The sequence below is a fragment of the Lutra lutra genome, chromosome 4, assembly GCF_902655055.1.
Source record: "Lutra lutra chromosome 4, mLutLut1.2, whole genome shotgun sequence".
NCBI lineage: Eukaryota > Metazoa > Chordata > Mammalia > Carnivora > Mustelidae > Lutra > Lutra lutra.
Genome location: NC_062281.1, coordinates 95,762,875 through 95,784,132, shown reverse-complemented (window position 1 = coordinate 95,784,132; position 21,258 = coordinate 95,762,875). Strand labels below are relative to the sequence as shown.

Genomic DNA, 21,258 nt, shown 5'->3' with positions numbered 1-21,258 from the left:
AACATTTGCTATTACTTTGCAATGCATCCCATTTCTTCTTTTTCTGAATTAGTAGGAAATTTAGAGTGTGTTTCACATAACTGAGCACATAGGTGTATGGCATCTTCCACATCACTTCTCTGTTTCATGGTTTTAGTCATGCCCCTCTGTAAGATCCACGGTAGCAGAGACCAGTAAATGTTCTCAGAAAATGCCTGTTAATTGTTGGGGTGGGACCAAGTCATCCTATTAGATAGACCTTGTCCACCAAATACATTAACAATGCAATTTTAGCAATAAAATTAAGGACCCAGAAAAACAATATTTTGAACTGATATATTAAAAAGAGAAAGACAATGTAATTTGAAAAACTGTAAAATTTATATTTTCATAATTAACAATGTTATATATTGTTGACTACTTGACTACTGCCAAGAATATGAAGTATGAATCAAAGCCACATGCACCAAATAAAAGAATCACCATCCTTCATTTCCATCTCCATCTTATTTTTTGCCGTTAGTTCTTACACTAAAAGCTAAAGAACCAGGCTATAACCATCACTTGGCATTCAGTGTTATCACTGTCTTGAAGAAAAGGAGTCTAGCACAAACATATGTATATAGTCAGTGCTTAATGAATGTCTGTGGAAAGAATGAAGATGATAAATGATAAATGAACCACACTACCACATGTCCCAACCACTCTCACAAGACCATGTACTAACCATCATCTCGTTGTCTGCCCAGTCAGAAGGAAAATTATCTGCCTTGACCATGTATTCAAGACGAGCAACATCAAAGAGATTTGTTTCAGGTTTCTCATTATTCAGGATTGGTTCCAGGTACTTCCAGAAAATTTCAAGTTCTCTTATGGCCTTCTCTTTCTTCAGTTTCTCAGCCTCTATGTCTAATTATAACATGTTAATAAAACATAATGAGAATGTTGAATTCTTCCCACTGTAAGTGTACATGGTGAGGTATATGCATTGTAAGATATCTGTGCAGTACCAGAAAAGGCAAATAAAGAAACATAATTTTGAGAAGGTTTGAACTTGGGTTATACAATATGAAACTGGAGGATTTTTCTTCCAAAACTGATTATCAAACATGAGCTTATTTCACGCCTTCCTTTTACACTTGAAGACCAGAAACGTTATGATACGGTCACACACTTGCAGAGCTAAACATGTTTGATATTTCCATCATCCTTAGATGGCATCTATGTGGGAGCAGTCCTTCTGCCAGACAGCTTTTTGACCATCTCAGTGTGTTTGCTTCATAACTGGCTAGAAATGCTGTTGATCCAGGTCTCCTTCCCCCATGGCAAAAAATAGACCGGATCAATGACTGATGCTTTAGCCGACCTTGGGTCACATTTGAATAGCTACAGACTTCTCTGGACATTTGTGCTCTGAATAAAATCATGACATAAATTTACACATGAAATTTTGCCTAAGATATTAGTGTTTATTATATCTATAACTCAATGGGTTGGTTCTACTACTAACACCTCAGGATTCTATTACAAAGTCTATTTTTCTGTGATTTTATTTCTATATGTTAAATAATTTTTTTTGATGTTCTTTCCCTGTTTTATTGAGAAATAACCAACAAACAGTACTGTGTAAGTTTAAGGCATAGAGCATGACGGTTTGATTCACATATATTGTGAAACGATTATCATAATAGGTTCAGCGAAAACCCACATTTCATATAGATAGAATGAAAAGAAAGAAAAAGAAAAAGAAATTTCTCTTTGTGATAAAAACTCTTAGGAATTACCTTCTTAACAACTTTCTTATATATCATACAGCAGTGTTAACCATAGTCATCATGTTGTACATTACATCCCTAGTAATTATTTATATTATAACTAGAATTTTGTACTTTTTGACCACCTCCCTCCAATTTTCTCTTCCCCCACCCTCTGCCTCTGATAACCACGTCTGAGCTTTTTTCCTCTGAGTTTGGCGTTTTTTGTTTTTTAAATTTTTTTATTAACATATAATGTATTATTAGCTCCAGGGGTACAGGTCTGTGAATTGCCAAGTTTACACACTCCACAGCACTCACCATAGCACACACCTTCCCCAATGTCCATAACCCCACCACCCTCTCCCTCCCTCCTCCCCCCAGCAACCCTCTGTTTTGCGAGATTGAGAGTCTCTTATGGTTTGTCTCCCTCCCAATCCCATCTTTTCATTTATCCTTTTCCTACCCCCCAAGCCCCTCACAGTGTCTCTCAACTTCCTCATATCAGGGAGATCATATGATAATTATCTTTCTCTGATTGACTTATTTCGCTTAGCGTAATACCCTCTAGTTCCATCCACGTCGTCTCAAATGGCAAGGTTATTTTTTACAGAGAGGCTATGCACTTACGGAACATTTTCTCACTGGCTTCAATAGTAAGTTATTTAATGTTACAGTTATCCTTTGAGATAGTCAGGAGCAGCTGGGTCTGGATCTCAACTGTTTCACTTAATAACTGCATCTAGATTTACCATGCTAATGGACATCAGAAGAAAGCAGGAGTGGCAATCCTTATATCAGATCAATTAGATTTTAAGCCAAAGATTATAATAAGAGATGAGGAAGGACACTATATCATACTCAAAGGAACTGTCCAACAAGAAGATCTAACAATTTTAAATATCTATGCCCCTAACGTGGGAGCAGCCAACTATATAAACCAATTAATAACAAAATCAAAGAAACACATCGACAAGAATACAATCATAGTAGGGGATTTTAACACTCCCCTCACTGAAATGGACAGATCATCCAAGCAAAAGATCAACAAGGAAATCAAGGCCTTAAATGACACACTGGACCAGATGGACATCACAGATATATTCAGAACATTTCATCCCAAAGCAACAGAATACACATTCTTCTCTAGTGCACATGGAACGTTCTCCAGAATAGATCACATTCTTGGTCCTAAATCAAGTCTCAACCGGTATCAAAAGATTGGGATCATTCCCTGCATATTTTCAGACCACAATGCTCTGAAGCTAGAACTCAATCACAAGAGGAAATTTGGAAAGAACCCAAATACATGGAGACTAAACAGCATCCTTCTAAAGAATGAATGGGTCAACCAGGAAATCAAAGAAGAATTGAAAAAAATTATGGAAACAAATGATAATGAAAACACAACAGTTCAGAATCTGTGGGACACAACAAAGGCAGTCCTGAGAGGAAAATATATAGCGGTACAAGCCTTTCTCAAGAAACAAGAAAGGTCTCAGGTACACAACCTAACCCTACACCTAAAGGAGCTGGAGAAAGAACAAGAAAGAAACCCTAAACCCAGCAGGAGAAGAGAAATCATAAAGATCAGAGCAGAAATCAACGAAATAGAAACCAAAAAAACAATAGAACAAATCAACGAAACTAGGAGCTGGTTCTTTGAAAGAATTAATAAGATTGATAAACCCCTGGCCAGACTTATCAAAAAGAAAAGAGAGAGGACCCAAATAAATAAAATCATGAATGAAAGAGGAGAGATCACAACGAACACCAAAGAAATACAGACAATTATAAGAACATACTATGAGCAACTCTACGCCAACAAATTTGACAATCTGGAAGAAATGGATGCATTCCTAGAGACATATAAACTACCACAACTGACCAGGAAGAAATAGAAAGCCTGAACAGACCCATAACCAGTAAGGAGATTGAAACAGTCATCAAAAATCTCCAAACAAACAAAAGCCCAGGGCCAGACGGCTTCCTGGGGGAATTCTACCAAACATTTAAAGAAGAACTAATTCCTATTCTCCTGAAACTGTTCCAAAAAATAGCAATAGAAGGAAAACTTCCAAACTCATTTTATGAGGCCAGCATCACCTTGATCCCAAAACCAGACAAGGATCCCAACAAAAAAGAGAACTACAGACCAATATCCTTGATGAACACAGATGCAAAAATTCTCGCCAAAATACTAGCCAATAGGATTCAACAGTACGTTAAAAGGATTATTCACCACGACCAAGTGGGATTTATTCCAGGGCTGCAAGGCTGGTTCAACATCCGCAAATCAATCAATGTGATACAACACATTAATAAAAGAAAGAACAAGAACCATATGATACTCTCCATAGATGCTGAAAAAGCATTTGACAAAGTACAGCATCCCTTCCTGATCAAAACTCTTCAAAGTGTAGGGATAGACGGCACATACCTCAATATTATCAAAGCCATCTATGAAAAACCCACCGCAAATATCATTTTCAATGGAGAAAAACTGAAAGCTTTTCCGCTAAGGTCAGGAACACGGCAGGGATGTCCGTTATCACCACTGCTATTCAACATAGTACTAGAAGTCCTAACCTCAGCAATCAGACAACAAAAGGAAATTAAAGGCATCCAAATCGGCAAAGAAGAAGTCAAACTATCACTCTTCACAGATGATATGATACTCTATGTGGAAAACCCAAAAGACTCCACTCCAAAACTGCTAGAACTTGTACAGGAATTCAGTAAAGTGTCAGGATATAAAATCAATGCACAGAAATCAGTTGCATTTCTCTACACCAACAACAAGACAGAAGAAAGAGAAATTAAGGAGTCCATCCCATTTACAATTGCACCCAAAACTATAAGATACCTAGGAATAAACCTAACCAAAGAGACTAAGAATCTATACTCAGAAAACTATAAAGTACTCATGAAAGAAATTGAGGAAGACACAAAGAAATGGAAAAATGTTCCATGCTCCTGGATTGGAAGAATAAATATTGTGAAAATGTCTATGCTACCTAAAGCAATCTACACATTTAATGCAATTCCTATCAAAGTACCATCCATTTTTTTCAAAGAAATGGAACAAAGAATCCTAAAATTTATATGGAACCAGAAAAGACCTCGAATAGCCAAAGGAATATTGAAAAAGAAAGCCAAAGTTGGTGGCATCACAATTCCGGACTTCAAGCTCTATTACAAAGCTGTCATCATCAAGACAGCATGGTACTGGCACAAAAACAGACACATAGATCAATGGAACAGAATAGAGAGCCCAGAAATGGACCCTCAACTCTATGGTCAACTCATCTTCGACAAAGCAGGAAAGAATGTCCAATGGAACAAAGACAGCCTCTTCAATAAATGGTGTTGGGAAAATTGGACAGCCACATGCAGAAAAATGAAATTGGATCATTTCCTTACACCACACACGAAAATAGACTCAAAATGGATGAAGGATCTCAGTGTGAGAAAGGAATCCATCAAAATCCTCGAGGAGAACACAGGCAGCAACCTCTTCGACGTCAGCCGCAGCAACATCTTCCTAGGAACATCACCAAAGGCAAGGGAAGCAAGGGCAAAAATGAACTTTTGGGATTTTATCAAGATCAAAAGCTTTTGCACAGCAAAGGAAACAGTGAACAAAACCAAAAGACAACTGACAGAATGGGAGAAGATATTTGCAAATGACATATCAGATAAAGGGCTAGTGTCCAAAATCTATAAAGAACTTAGCAAACTCAACACCCAAAGAACAAATAATCCAATCAAGAAATGGGCAGAGGACATGAACAGACATTTCTGCAAAGAAGACATCCAGATGGCCAACAGACACATGAAAAAGTGCTCCATATCACTCAGCATCAGGGAAATACAAATCAAAACCACCATGAGATATCACCTCACACCAGTCAGAATGGCTAAAATTAACAAGTCAGGAAATGACAGATGCTGGCGAGGATGCGGAGAAAGGGGAACCCTCCTACACTGTTGGTGGGAATGCAAGCTGGTGCAACCACTCTGGAAAACAGCATGGAGGTTCCTCAAAATGTTGAAAATAGAACTACCCTATGACCCTGCAATTGCACTGCTGGGTATTTACCCTAAAGATACAAACATAGTGATCCGAAGGGGCACATGCACCCGAATGTTTATAGCAGCAATGTCTACAATAGCCAAAGTATGGAAAGAACCTAGATGTCCATCTACAGACGAATGGATAAAGAAGATGTGGTATATATACACAATGGAATACTATGCAGCCATCAAAAGAAATGAAATCTTGCCATTTGCGATGACGTGGATGGAACTAGAGGGTATCATGCTTAGCGAAATAAGTCAATCGGAGAAAGACAACTATCATATGATCTCCCTGATATGAGGGAGAGGAGATGCAACATGGGGGGTCGAGGGGGTAGGAGAAGAGTAAATGAAACAAGATGGGATTGGGAGGGAGACAAACCATAAGTGACTCTTAATCTCACAAAACAAACTGAGGGTTGATGGGGGGAGGGGGTTGGGAGAGGGGGTGGGGTTATGGATATCGGGGACGGTATGTGCTATGGTGAGTGTTGTGAAGTGTGTAAACCTGGCGATTCGCAGACCTGTACCCCTGGGGATAAAAATATATGTTTATAAAGCTGTAAAAAAAAAAAAAAAAAAAGAAAGAAAGAAAGGATGAATCCCCAAGTTTTGTAGCAACATGGACGGGACTGGAAGAGATTATGCTGAGTGAAATAAGTCAAGCAGAGAGAGTCAATTATCATATGGTTTCACTTATTTGTGGAGCATAACAAATGGCATGGAGGACAAGGGGAGATGGAGAGGAGAAGGGAGTTGAGGGAAATTGGAAGGGGAGGTGAACCATGAGAGACTATGGACTCTGAAAAACGATCTGAGAATTTTGAAGGGGTGGGGGGTGGGAGGTTGGGGGCACCAGGTGGTGGGTATTGTAGAGGGCACGGATTGCATGGAGCACTGGGTGTGGTGCAAAAATAATGAATACTGTTATGCTGAAAAAAAAATAAAAAAATTAAAAAAAAAAAATAACTGCATCTAGGCTGAGACTCCTTTTGGTAAAATCGAAGAAACAGATCTTCCTTGACTTAAGTGTGGGGATAGAGTTATCCCAATAAATGCATTGTAAATGGAACATTTGAAAGTGACATAATACACCTAACCTAGCCTACCTTAAACATGCTCAGAATACTTACCTTAGCCTGCAGTTGGGCAGAATCATCTAACACAAAGCCTGTTTTATAATAAAGGGTTGCCTATCTCCTGTAGTTTATCAAACACTGTACTAAAAGTGAGCAACACAATGGCTGTAGGGGTACAGAATGTTGCCGGTGTATTGGTAATTTTCCCTTGGGATCATGTGGATGACTGGGAGCTGCCACCAGCCAGAACTGCAAGTGAGCATGTTGTTAGTCTGAGGGAAAAAGCAAAATTCAGACTTCGAAGTATCGTTTTTACTGAACACGTATTTGTTTCACACCAAAGTGGGAAAGCTAAGTCCAACCATCGTGAGTTGGGGACCGTCTGTAATAAAACACACTTCCGGGGGTGGTAGTGGAGACTACATAAATTGATGCACTTAGAGCCCTTAGCACTAAGCCTAGCCCAAGGCATCTGCCCAGTAAATGGTAGTTTTTACTGTAATCAGTGGTAGTAATTTCTAACTTGGAAGAGCAAATTTTTTAAAAAAGATTTTATTTGAGAGAGAGAGAGAGTGCATGAGGAGAAGGAGCAGAAGGAGAAGCAGACTCCTGGCTGAGCCAAGAACCCAAATGGGCTTGATCCCAGGATCCTGGGATCATGACCTGAGCCAAAGGCTGGTACTTAACCGACTGAGCCACCCAGGTGCCCCTTGGAACAGCAAATTCTTAAAATGCAGTGTTTTAGACATTGACATGTGGTTGTGTAGATTACAAAACACTGTTGCAAATGACATTAATAAGTAATAATGAAAGGAACAGCGTACAGCAGAAAATCTTGGACTTGCAGGTCACTCAGGCTTACACCGAATCCTTGTTCTGTCACTTAAAGTATAGAGTAACTTTTAGTTCCCCTCCCACAGTGGCATTCTAGCATAACTCCCTTAGATGAAGCCCTGAATGGCTGAATGGTAGTGTGGACGGGGCTTCACCCCACAACATCCTAGTCTAAAGCTCAGAAGATAGAGTGTCCTCTCTGATTTATCACAATAAGCCGGAAGCAGAGCAGAGCAAGAATCCAAGGCTATGACCTCCCTTGGGCCATGTGGTGACTTCTGGAAGAACACATTATCTACAGTTGATCTATCCAGCCTACACATTAGGTAAAAGTTATCAGTTAAATGTTCCTGAGAAAGGTAGTCAGATAACCAAGTCTTGTGACTCATAGCCCGTGTTCTCTGGGGCTACACAGGGATATAAACAGAGTATGATTTTAATTTGCAGAATTTACAGCACCTGGCTCGCACAAGCAGAATAAAGAGCAAATCAAAGTCTTAAAAGGATGTAATAACGAAGGCATTGTAGGACTCTTTCTTGGACAGAAAATTCTATTTGTACTTTACAGACAGTGGAGAATACTGAAGGAAGGATTCAGTGAGTTGTGTAGCAGACTGCATACCTTCTGGCTGAAGAAGAACTTCCTGCTGCTGGCTAAGTGTTGCCAGGTGTGTCTGCAAAGGTTCATAATTCTCTGAAGATATTTTAATCACGCTGCTTATGGGAATGCCAAGCTCAGTCATAATCGCGAATAGCTGAGGATTGTTGAAGCCCACAACTATAATGTAATGCTGGGCACCATCATCTGGCTCATCGTCTGTTCAAAATACCATAAAGGAGAGCGGCCGTCATTTTAAAAGAGAACAGGTTGCACCCGGCCAGTTCGATGGCTACATACATTATGCATGCGTTTATAATGCCTCTGGCTCACCAGAAACAGTCCAGTTGGCTGCAGTGCAGGTCTGTGGACTGTTTTCCATTATTACCCTTCCAGTAAGAAGGCTGCGCCCATTTTACAAAATATTAAATCACTTTTGTAAATGAGATAGAGTCATGATAGAAGGACAAACATACATGGGGCCCGCACTCACAGAAAATGTGTGTTGGGTTTTTGCAAAAAGAAAAAGGCTTAGGTTATAATTTTTTTTTTTTTTTGTTCAGTCTCTTTTGAGCCACATATGGCTTTACTCCTGAATTACGAGTAGCTGTAGCTTTTTGTGGTATTTTATAAGTAGAGGTGTTTACAGGAGAGGGAAGTATCGAGTATGGACGTGCCCCCTACCAGAGTATTCTGTGTATTTACGTCAATAGGTGTGAATGCTGAGTGTGGGTTACAGAGCAGTGACATAGTTCTTGCATTAAAATTTTTAAGATATATATTGTGCACTTTCCTAACATTTTTTTCCCCTCTGCTTAGCCCTGGCTACAGTTTTTACTAATGTTAAAACAGGACTTTCTCCTAGACTCTGAGATTCCAAGAGGTAAAAATAATTGTACTTTCTTAGTCATGCTGGATAGTACATGAAAACGTTAAATTCCATGATAGCCCATTAAGATGAATTTACAAATAAGGCGATATGCACAAACTTTTCATTTTTAAGTGATAATTTTTCTTCTATCCCTAAACAAATCTGTGTTGATATTGGGAATGTTGATATTGGAAACCATAATATCATGGCTTCTAAGTCTTGTGGCTTTAGAGCAGAGCCATGGCAGGGGAGTTCAAGCAACAAGGGGTGTGAAGGCCTGCCATCTCATTTAAGTGGGATGCAAATAATAATAGGAAGCTCCATTTGGGTTCAAGGGTAGGTGGCAATGAATTACTCACAGGTGGCACAGGTCAAACCAATTTTATATCAATAATCAAAAATGAAAGGAAATTCCAGTTGCTCTAAGAGAAGCTAATAGTGGGAGAAGTTGAGGTCAGGTCAGGAAGCCGTGGGCTCTGTGTGAGTCCCAAATTAACTGGTCTCATTTTATCACCACTGTATTTCACTCATTACAATAATCATTTTCTAGTTGGCCTCATAATTACGCCTGACTTTTTAAAATGTTCTGAACAAGGTGGTAAGCTGCTTGGTGGCACAGTCATCTCTTGATTTTTTACTTCATTTGCATTATGAAAACATCCCCACAGCAAGACACAAGCTAAATGAATATTTACTGAAAACATAAATGAACTGCAAAAAGCAATATTTTCCTATTAGGATATCACAAGTGATATGTGATTTCTGGTTTTAGAAAGAGCGAAAGTGATAAGCCTGGGAAAGATTAAGCGTCATTATTGGAATGTTTTCTCAAGTTACTTTGTAGATTGGAAAGCAGGAAGTAAAAGGTGACCCACAGGAGGAGCATGATACTGACCGATGTAGTGTTTAGTGTCATCGTCTTCTCCCCTCCGTTTTAACTGCGTGGTCTTTTTCACTGTTGTGTTTGCCTCAGGCTGATCTTTCCCCTTTCCTTTGGCAACCTTTACGCCTGAGGTCTTCTTCTCCTTGGGAGGTTTTGCTTTCCCTTTATCCTTTTCTATCTTGAATCTATCTTCTATTACCTGGAAAGAAAGAATACTTTTTCTCCAAATCATATGGTGCGCAAACAAAAGCTTTTCTACTGTTGGTGAATTAATTCTTTATTTCATTCAATTGCTTGTTTACTCAATTATTTTGTGGGTAGTCATTCTTCAAGCCAGGATAGTGGAGATCCCAGGTTGCGCCGGACTTGTGATAAGGCACATCTACACATGAGGGCTGTGGGGTAGGTGATAGGAGACTTTTTACACAAGTGGCTTTCTAGAAGAAAATTCATCCAAAGGGAGAGTCAAGCATAGGCCTATAAGCTACCTCAGTCTGGGGGAGCCAGGTGAGTGGGGGATTCTGAGTACCTCGTGATGGAATTAGCTTGCAGCCTAACCCTGAGGAGTCTCGTATGAGTGTAAGAGAGAGGTTGGCTTTTCCATTAAAAACAAAACAAAAGTTAAAAAAAAATGGTGCAGCCACTCTCGAAAATAGTATGGAGGTTCTTCAAAAAGTTAAAAATAGAGCTACCCCACAACCCAGCAATTATACTAGGAGGTATTTACCCAAAGGATACAAACATAGTGATTCAAAGGGGCACATGCACCCCAGTGTTTATAGCAGCAATGTCCATAATAGCCAAACTATGTAAAGATGGAAAAACCCCAGATGTTCATCAACAGATGAATGGATAAAGAAGAGGATACACACACACATTTAGTTAATAATATGTGTGTGTGTGTGTGTATCCCTCTCTCTATACTATATACCTCTCTTTATATATACAGATATATATATATATGTGTGTGTGTGTATATATATATATATATATATGAATATTACTTAGCCATCAAAAGAATGAAATCTTGCCATTTGCAATGACATGGATGGAACTAGACTGTACTATGCTAAACAAAATAAGTCATTCAAAGAAAGACAAATACCATATGATTTTACTCATATATGGAATTTAAAAAAAATCAGATAAACATGGGGAAGGGAAGGAAAAATAAAATAAGATGAAAATTGAGAGACAGGCAACCATAAGAGATGCTGAACTCTAGGAAACAAATTGAGGGTTGCTAGAAGGGAAGTGGCTGGGAGGAAGGGGTAATTGGGTGATGGGTACTAAGGAGGGCACTTCATGTAATGAGAACTGGGTGTAACATGCAACTGATGAATCACTAAATTCTACTTCTGAAACTAATGTAAAAAAAAACCCAGAAAGAATAATTTTCTCCAAAATCATCTTGATAAAGTTTTTCAAAGTTTAAGTATTATATTAATAAGTTTTAAAGGTTAATAGATTCTTTGGGGAACCTAGCACCAACAAATTATTTTTATTACAACGCTAGTTAAAAATGTATAGACAAAATCAATGGTGGCTCTTTGATACATTCAAAGATGGGATCAACATAAAACATCAGTGGGCAGAGCAAACTCTTTACACATTGTTCTGGAGCATATTTGGACTGCCATATATCATGTAAAGACCCAATTTTCCCATCATTTTTTTCTTTTCACACAATTGTTGAAAGCTTTGTGCATTATTTCATAATGTAATTACACTTTCAATGCATTTGTATAGAAATACAAATAGGTTGTGTTCATTAAAATTCTGTGTCAGTACTGGACCATAAGGTGGCCATACAGAAGATCTGGAATATGCTGATATTATTTGCTTTTTCCATACTCTACACAAATGGAGCAACAAAATAAAAAAAAAATATGTAGTAACATCTGGGCTCTGTATTTTCCAGAGATCAAGAAATCAAATTTGAAAAATTACATTATAATACATTAAAGACAAGAGTAGAAGATACGTTGCTTTGACACCCAGCTAACAGAACGAAGCACAGAAGAGGAGAGAGGCAATCCTCTACTCCATGTATCTTCTGGATGTTGAGGGCTCTAGAAAGAGTTTGGCTTTGGCTTTGGCACCTAGAAGTGTCAGAGGTAACTATGGATTATCCACAAGGGCCTAGTGCTTGGGGTGGGGAAACTCTGTCTCCACTGCCCCAGCGGAAAGCATCAGGGGAAGGCTGCCAATGTCATTACTAGCCTTGGGTGGAGGCAGCAAGGAGTGCACAAGGTAAGGTGCAAAGGTCTGAAAAGCCCCAGCATTTCTTTCTGCACCAGACATGAACTCATGCATAAACTACAGGGGGCTTATCCCCTTGAGCTCCTAGCCTACTAGGGAAGAAAGAGGCAAAAAGCACACCCCAAACAGGCAAAAATACATGACTTTTATGAAGGCTAAAACCCAATGAGAGGCACACAACTGAGGAAACCTCTCTAATAAGTTAGTGATGGAGGGCTTCTCTGAGGAGGTGACATTTGAGTGAAGACCTGGAAGATGAGGAATCATCCCTGAGAGAAACAAGGAAAAGACAAAGTGTGGCACAAAGGCCCTGAATCATAAAGGAGAAAGGTACGTTCAAGAGTGAGGATAGCAGAAGAGTGGGCAAGGAAAGAGTAGCCCAAGCTTAGGTGGGGGAGGCAGGACATGACCCACATCTTGGGAGATGGCTTCAGGGGGACTAAAGCCCTTGAGGAGGTAAGATGGGCACAGATCTAGAGAATGTGTCCATTTCCTTTGCTAGGAGGAAAGGCCATTTCTCAGTTTAGTAAGAGGAGCAAGAAGGGGGGGGGGTGTCTGGGTGTGGGTTTAAGAAAGAGAGAGGTCTTCATGGTGTTAAGGGAATGTTTCAATTTTTTTCAAGTGAAGAACTGAGGCACAGTTATTGGCCAAGGACAGGCAGGTACGAGGTAAGAGGTTTTGAACAGGGATGGTAACGTGAGTCATGTCAGAAAGTGGGACGGCAAGCTTAGTGAAGAAATATGGTAGAACTCTCTGCCAGTGTTGAGAGCTTATTGGAAATTTTGAGATTGTTAATTTAAAATGAAACCAGAATACAAATCAATGCCCCTGAGTCCAGTTAGCTCGGAGGCATTGGCAAGACTCACACAGGCGCTCAGGCAGCCACACTTGGATCATGGTAAATCCACTGAAGTGGAACACTCCCATGTAGCTCCTTGGTGGACAGCTAGCCTTGCCACAGAGAAGTCCTAACTCTGCCATCAAAAGCTCCCAGAAACTTCCACAACTGTGATTTTAAATAAAATCTCAAAGTGACCTTTAGAACTGAAAGGGAGAAACCATTACAGATTAAATTATTCTCAAGTACACCCAGAAGAATAAACATGGGTATTTCATACACCCATTCACTTAGTCTATCTTTCCAAAAAATACTGCTGAGTACAGAAGAAGTTTAAAACTAGTTTCTTTATCCTTTTCCTGGTATGATGGTACAAGGGCCCTTTCGCCCTGCTGGCTCTCCTAGGTGGGGTTATGAGCACATGGGCGGCCACACAGCTCCCATCCCTTTGGAGCTTCTTTGGCAAGGTTGGGGTTCTCTAAGGTAAGGAACTCCCTGAGTCCTTTATTCTGTAAGGTTTTTTGGGAGCCCAGAGAGAGCAGGGTAGATCACAACCAAAATGTAAAATTAGCAATAAATTACAGAGACTCAGCTCTGGAGTACGACAGGTGATTTCTAGACACCATCATCTTTATTTGTTCTCCAAAGGCAACCTGCGAGACGGGTAGTTTTGTTCACGCTGTATAAATGGTGACACACAGTTTGCCCCCAGACATACCACCACAGTAGAGACACAGGCAGGTTTGACCTCAAAGCCTAAAGTCATTTTATTTCTCTGGTCCTGTAAGTCTCAGTCTTTGATATCTTTCCACCTTCTTTGCCAGGCCTTCTGCCCTCCTTCTACTCTGTCTTTCCACGGGCTAAATAATACTATTTGTTGGATGCCCTTTTGTTTCTCCATAGCTTCACCTTCCTCACCTACTCTTTCTGTTGCATGGCCTGTTCTTTTTCTTTCTTTTTGCTTTTGCACTCCCTTAATAAGGCAAAGCTTGGTTGCCTGGAGAAAAGCATCTTTTTAATAAAAACACATTTCCATTGACACTGAAATTATCAATATCTACCTCCCTCCTTTCATGAAAGTATCTTAAAAATGCCCATAAATCCTGATTCATTTAAGTAACTTTTTTTAAAATTATAAAAATAATAATCATTATTGGAAAATCTGAAATACAGAGAGCTGACAAAAAACCACCGGAGAAGATGAGTGAAGAAGATATTTAGTGAGTTCTTTCAAATTATGTTTACCCTCCATTTTAACATCATTGTTACCGTTCTCACTACACAATTTAGTGTTTTGCATCTTCCGTTTAACAATAATGTTTTCTTCAATGGATGGAATTTCAAGAAGATTACACAGTAATCTATGTAAAAATTTCCTAGGTAGAGCGACTATGTATGTATTTTCCTGGTGCAGAGATATCATACAGTAGAGAATAGAAGCCAATGGAAGTACCTAGGTTATTTGGGGCACCGGATCCAGGTAGAGAAGTTCTTGGTGGATTTCTGAACATGCTGTCCTGCCCAGTCCCTTTTGCTCTCCCATGTCTCACTCTAGTTGTGGTTCCCCACTTCTCCCTCACATATTTTACCTGTTCCCCATGCCTCCAAGCCTCCACACTTGAACTGGACTAGGACAGTCTCTTTGTCCCTGAGGTTCTTGACGATGACTGGCCCCTAAAATTCTATTTTGGTCAAAAAGTGACACCTCCTTTTCTACCAAACCCCAATCATAGCAAAATCACCTCTGGTTTTCCCTCCTGTCTGTTCTCTCGCATCCAGAATCAGCCCCTCCCCCTATGAGTTTATGTCTTGAGATTTGGAGATGGGGGATTCTAGAGAGTGAACCAGATTAGCTGAGCATTCACCAAATTTGACCCTTTCCTAAATCATAAACTAAAATTTGTTCACACCAACTTTTCTGGCCTTTCCTGCTTCTGGGGAGCATAGCATGAATGTTCCCATTCTATGGTCATCTGCACAAAACGTAGCTCAGGGGGATCTTGCCAATTCAAGACAAAAATTTAGGAAGGGTATATCCAAAAGGCCCCTCTTTCCACCATGTTTAGGGAACACATGTTCCCCAGCATATGAAGGTGGAGGCAAGTTCCTTATAGAGTACATTTTCTTTAAAATGCACTGCATACAAAAAAACATCTGGATGCCCCCTACTGTGAGAAGGCTGTGGCTAGGAACAGAGATTTCTTACCCAGTTAAGCTACATAGCAGATGTGGGGCTCTTGTTTTAGCCACAAACTAAAGAAATATTAGCATGTCACATACTTAGCTGAGAATCAAGCAACACTTACCTAGAATCCTCAGTCTTGTTATTCTCACTTTTTTTAAAAAGGGAAATATACAAAATTCTCCCTCTCTCTAACAGGCAACCTAGTTATTTGACACTCTCAAAGATTCTAGATTGTACTTTATTTTCTAAATGGCTCTCGATGCCAACATTCAAATGCCTTCAAATACCTTCAAAAACCTTGACAGGTGTTTGTTACGTTATCCAATAAAAGGGAGACGAATAGTAAAAGTCAGTGGAACTGTTGGTAAATAGCTCTCCTACATCTTTTTCTTATAGATGATAGCACATCTACATATTTGTGTAGTACTCTGTGATTTCACATGTGTTCTATCATAAGATTTCCACAACAATATTATTAAGGATATAGATAAGAAAACATGTTCATGGTGGTTAAGTAACTAAGTCACTCCTTTATTATGTGGCTTATTAAAAACTAGGTCTGTTTTCTGAATGTTACTTTAGTTGTCTTTCAAGAGATTACTGTGATTCACAAACAAGCCATTCTTATGGTCACAGAAGGTAAGAAGACGATAGTTAGGCTGAAAGACATGTATGCGTCAAATATGGTTGAGAGACAGTAGCTTAAACAGGATTAAACACATGTATTTTCATGAAATCCCTCCATCTTTAATAAGCTAATGTGTTGTTAAATCTCCCAAGAGTTGTGCATAATACAGAGTGGTTTCCAAGTTCATTTGACTAGGGGGAGGTACTTTTTTTTCTTTCTTTCTTTTTTTTTTTTTTTAAGATTTTATTTATTTATTTGACAGAGAGAGATCACAAGTAGAGAGGCAGGCAGAGAGAGAGGGGGAAGCAGGTTCCCTGCTGAGCAGAGAGAACCCGATGCGGGGCTCGATCCCAGGACTCTGAGACCATGACCTGAGCCAAAGGCAGAGGCTTTAACCCACTGAGCCACCCAGGCGCCCCTCTTTCTTTTTTTTTAAATTAAGAACTGGGTCTATTATGGAGGGCACATATTGAATGGAGAACTGGGTGTGGTACATAAACAAGGAATTCTGTTACGCTGAAAAGAAATTAAAAAAAAAAGGGCGCCTGGGTGGCTCAGTGGGTTAAGCCGCTGCCTTCGGCTCAGGTCATGATCTCAGGGTACTGGGATCGAGGCCCGCATCGGGCTCTCTGCTCAGCAGGGAGCCTGCTTCCCTCTCTCTCTTTCTCTGCCTGCCTCTCCATCTGCTTGTGATCTCTCTCTGTCAAATAAATAAATAAAATCTTTAAAAAAAAAAAAAGAAATTAAAAAAAAAAAAAAAAGAAGTGGGTCTAAAGGCTTCCAGAACCTACTCTGGAAACAGAAGTTATGGGAACATTCTGAGGCCCAATGAATCCATTTCTATAAACCAATGCTAGGGAAATTATCCAAAGTATGAAGAATTCTATACTATAGAGGTGTTGATAACAACATTGTTTATTATAAAAAATTACGGAAATAACTGAAACATTTAACAATAGAGGAATGGTTCAGATAACTATGGTAGTCATAGAATATCCTACAACCAAACAATAATGATAGATGTAGATGCTGAGGTAATGAGTAAAATTATGATATATTTTAATTTACAGTGATTATATAAAGAAAAAAAATTCACAGAACAAAAAAAGGAAACACATCAGAGTGTTAACAATAATTGTAGTGGCATTATGGCATTATGAACATGTTGTTTCTCCTTTTCTGTATTTTCTACTTATTCTTTCCCCTATGCTCTCCTCTCTGTTGCCCTGCCAAACAGAAAATATAATGCATGCGGTTGAGTTAGGAGCCTGCTCTTCTAGACAGATGCTGTGGTGTAGAAAATGCAAGTCTAGGCATGTTGTGGGCTCTCTTGACCCAATTATGGAATCTTTGGGTCATCTCTTCGGGTACCTCCTGCAGAACATCCTGGGGTGCCATATTGCCATCTTCAGGTGCCGTTCCTAATCCACTGAATCAAAACATGGCCATGACTGTGATTGGTGATAGTGAGGGGGTAGGTCTGATGTCTACCTGCTGTCTCTCTCTTGCAGGATTCTATGTGACTCAGAGGCTTTGGTAGTGAATCAGCCAGTGTAGTCCTACCTCCACATTCAGAAGGGCAGAGAGGGAGTGAGGCTGTTCGGAGTAATCTCAGGAAGTCTAGTTCTAGGAGATGTCCCCAAAGACCATGTGATTTCTGGGCAGGGGGACAGAACCAGAAATGAAGTCAGAATTCCCTTGGGAACCAGTGATTGCTTAGCTCTGTAGACTTTGTCTTTGGAGAGCTCTGTTCCTTTCCTTGACTCGTCCCCACACTTTCCGTCAGGATATTATAGGCAGTATAATTAGTGGGACCAGATGGCTGATGGCAGATCACTGAGCAAAGCCATGCCTCTTGCAGGGAAACATCTCTGGGCAGGCACTCTATTGATGGTGAGCCAAGAGTACCATTGTGCATAATGATTGGGACACATTCGGAAGGCGTCTGTGCAGGGGTTGAGGACATGATCTTAAGTGTCTGACAGTTTTGGATGTGATTCCCAGCTACACCTCTGAGTAGCTATTCACACCTTTAGTTTCGCCATCTGCAAATCAAAAATAATACTCTGTACCTCATAAAGTCATTTGAAAGATTAAGTGATATAACGTGTGTAAAGAGCTTAGTCTAATGCCAAAGAGTCAATAACGGGTAGCTGAATATTATCCTTTGCTGTTGGAATTATAGCTGTTTGTATTTTAAAATACTACTCTATTTTAAACGTGGGTGTTTCTTTAGTTTTTTCCCTGAAGTCCGTGAAGAAGTTTTCATTAATGAAAAGCATCCCAATTAGGAAAACACTTCTCTCCTACAGATCAGTATGGGAGGGAGTCACTGATTATTTACCCTGAATTGCTGAATTTTGTAGCTCTTTAGCTCCAATGGTTTTGTTGGTAGTTTCCTCATTTTGATAATCCAGCTTCAAAGAATTCCATCCAGTTAGTGAGGCAAGTTATTCCTTTTCCTGAAACCACACGGGTCCCTCTAAACTGAGTTCCTGCTCTTCCTCTGTTTGATTTCTCAAAACAGTTTTTGAAGATTTTAACCACAACTGAATCAAAACTAACCAGCCTGTAATTTCCTGGTATGTCCCTATGGCCTTTCTTTAAAACAAAACACACACACAAAATGGCATTACGTTGGCGGGTTTCCAGTATTTTGGGGTTTTGACTGGAGTAAGGTCTAAAAACGTCTGTGAAAGTGACCCTAATTTTTCTTTGTCCCTCCTTCAGAGCAAGCTCTGGGTTGTTTGTGGCTTCATCATGACGTCTTGCCACATTTACGCACTTTTAATTTGGGGCTGTTTTAAGAAAATTTACCCAAACCATCTCTGCATAGTTCTTGACTGCAGACCTCCCTCTTTTCCAATTCTAGTACTTTGGAAAATAAGGCAACGTGTACTAAGTATACGAGCCAGAAAGAGACGGCACTATTCTGCTTTTACATGAAAGATATGCTAAAAATATCCAAGAAGCTATGGACTGGTTATTTGAATTCACAAATTAAAAGCAATAGTTTGGGGCACCAGGGTGGCTCAGTGGGTTAAAGCCTCTGCCTTCAGCTCAGGTCATGATCTTGGGGTCCTGGGATGGAGCCCTGCATCGGGTGCTGCACTCAGCAGGGAGCCTGCTTCCCCCTTCTCTCTCTGCCTGCCGCTCTGCCTACTTATGATCTCTCTGTCAAATAAATAAATAAAATCTTAAAAAAAAATAAAAGCACAGTTAGAATATATTTGGATGTTTTCCTAAAACTTAAAATATGCAAATTTTCTGAACTGGACACAGAGGCACAGGAAGACTAGATTTAGTTCAGCCGATTATTTAAATGGTTATTTTTTTTGTATTATAGTCATTTTGCATCTCTTTTTTCAATGATTGTTTCCTTTTAGTTGAATTCTCAATATATTTTAAATATATTCCCAATAAAGTGCTTTAGCTTTAAATAAATGTTTAGATTAATATCTAATGTGGAAGTTGGAGAGAAACAGAAGTAAAAATGTGAACAATGCTATAATATTCAGATAATGACTACATTAAAATGTGGATCAGAATAGAAACCATGTAATTTATTTTAAAATTATAATGAACATTATGAACATAGGATGTGCTTAGTATGTTGTTCCTCTAAATACTTGTTTCTTTTTTTTTAATTAATTAATTTATTTATTTGACAGAGAGAGATCACAAGTAGATGGAGAGGCAGGCAGAGAGAGAGAGGGAAGCAGGCACCCTGCTGAGCAGAGAGCCCGATGCGGGACTCGATCCCAGGACCCTGAGATCATGACCTGAGCCAAAGGCAGCGGCTTAACCCACTGAGCCACCCAGGTGCCCCTAAATACTTGCTTCAATAAATGTTTGTTGAATTAATAATTACCAACAGATTGACACTGCTAGAACTAAAAATAAAGAATAAGTGTCGAGATAATGATGTATGCAAGGAAAAGTCATTTCTAAACAAAGCACTCTCATTCAGATTTTAAGATATAACAAAATCCAATTTGAGAGTAATGGTATGAAAGAATCAGATTTTCTGAAATTCTAAAGCATATTTATAACAATAGAATGTTTTCTTCATGTATATTTGGAAAGAACCAATAAGGTGTTTCCAAATAGATCAGAGTTTTCAAATATTTTCGACTTAATTGCAATTAGAGGCAGGTGTTTGCCTTTCAGAAATTCATGTGCTAAAGGCTTCAAAACTGTTCTTTTAAAAAATATCTTTGCTTGCATTATTTTTTATAGTATTAATTAGCCAGCAAACTTTCGGTTTGGACAAAGCAAATGTAACGGTAAGCAGGGCCCATAGGGAAGTGCTACAGATTATTAATATCAGTGGAATTAAAATAATGACATTTTTACTGTATTTGGCAATTGGAGCTATATTATTCACTACTTATCTTTATTTTTCACCACATTTTTAAGAAAAACTTTGGCTGATTAAAACAGGACCGAACATAGAATGGTTGATTTGTTTCACTGGGGATAAAGAACCTGGACCTAATTATATTAGTTATTTTTGTCCAAATCTTCTCCCTAAGTCTTTTCCGTAATTACCTGCTACGGATACTTTTTAAGCATTCATTAAAAAAAAAAATACAATTCTGAAACTTCAGCAAAGGAGATACAAAGCACGATTTGGGTTGCACAGTGGTCAGCAACAAAATTAGCATTTGAAAGAAAACAGCTACATACATTTCTGGTTGCTGTTAAAAAGCTGAAGGGACAGTCACTCCCCTTGTAGGAATCTCAGAATCCCATCCTGGGGTCAGGAAAGATGAAGAATCTGGGTCAAGTCCTCTTTTCTTTTTTGCATTTTCTAATCCACAGCATGGGTCAGTTTTCCATAGTTCATACTTATTTTACTTTCTTCCAAACTCACGGGCTGACAAGCATTAACCTCAATTGTTCTAACTGACTGGTTGGGTGGTGGTATTGAAATGAACAGAGATTATATCATCCCTCAAACAACTCTCTTCCTCTTGCCTTTACCAGGAGTATTTTCTGGACAGGACTCTATTCCAATCAGTTTTCATCCATTTACTTAGCACTTACTCTTATGTTGCAACTGAGAGATTTATGGCTGGTGTTTAGGGAGCCCAATCTAAGGAAGACATCAAATTAGACTATGTAACTGTTGGCTCTTGATTGCTCAGAGTTCTCTTAGGCATCGATTACATATATTCGCATATACATGTAAATCTAAAATTCAAGCTCCAATTCCTTTGGACTTGGAATTTTCAAAAAATAAACTAAGATTGTTTCTGTATCTT

At 39.2% G+C, this 21,258-nt stretch overlaps 1 protein-coding gene across 1 annotated transcript in view; it reads right to left on the bottom strand.

The window, feature by feature from the left end:
• Positions 1-21,258, bottom strand: part of SPAG17 (sperm associated antigen 17) — a 254,989-nt gene that overhangs the window by 157,446 nt on the left and 76,285 nt on the right. Inside the window, exons 5-7 of the mRNA XM_047725498.1 lie at positions 10,091-10,277; positions 8,349-8,543; positions 707-888 (exon numbers count right to left, since the gene is read on the bottom strand). Coding sequence (XP_047581454.1) covers positions 707-888; positions 8,349-8,543; positions 10,091-10,277 — 564 coding nt within the window. The remainder of the gene's footprint in view (positions 1-706; positions 889-8,348; positions 8,544-10,090; positions 10,278-21,258) is intronic.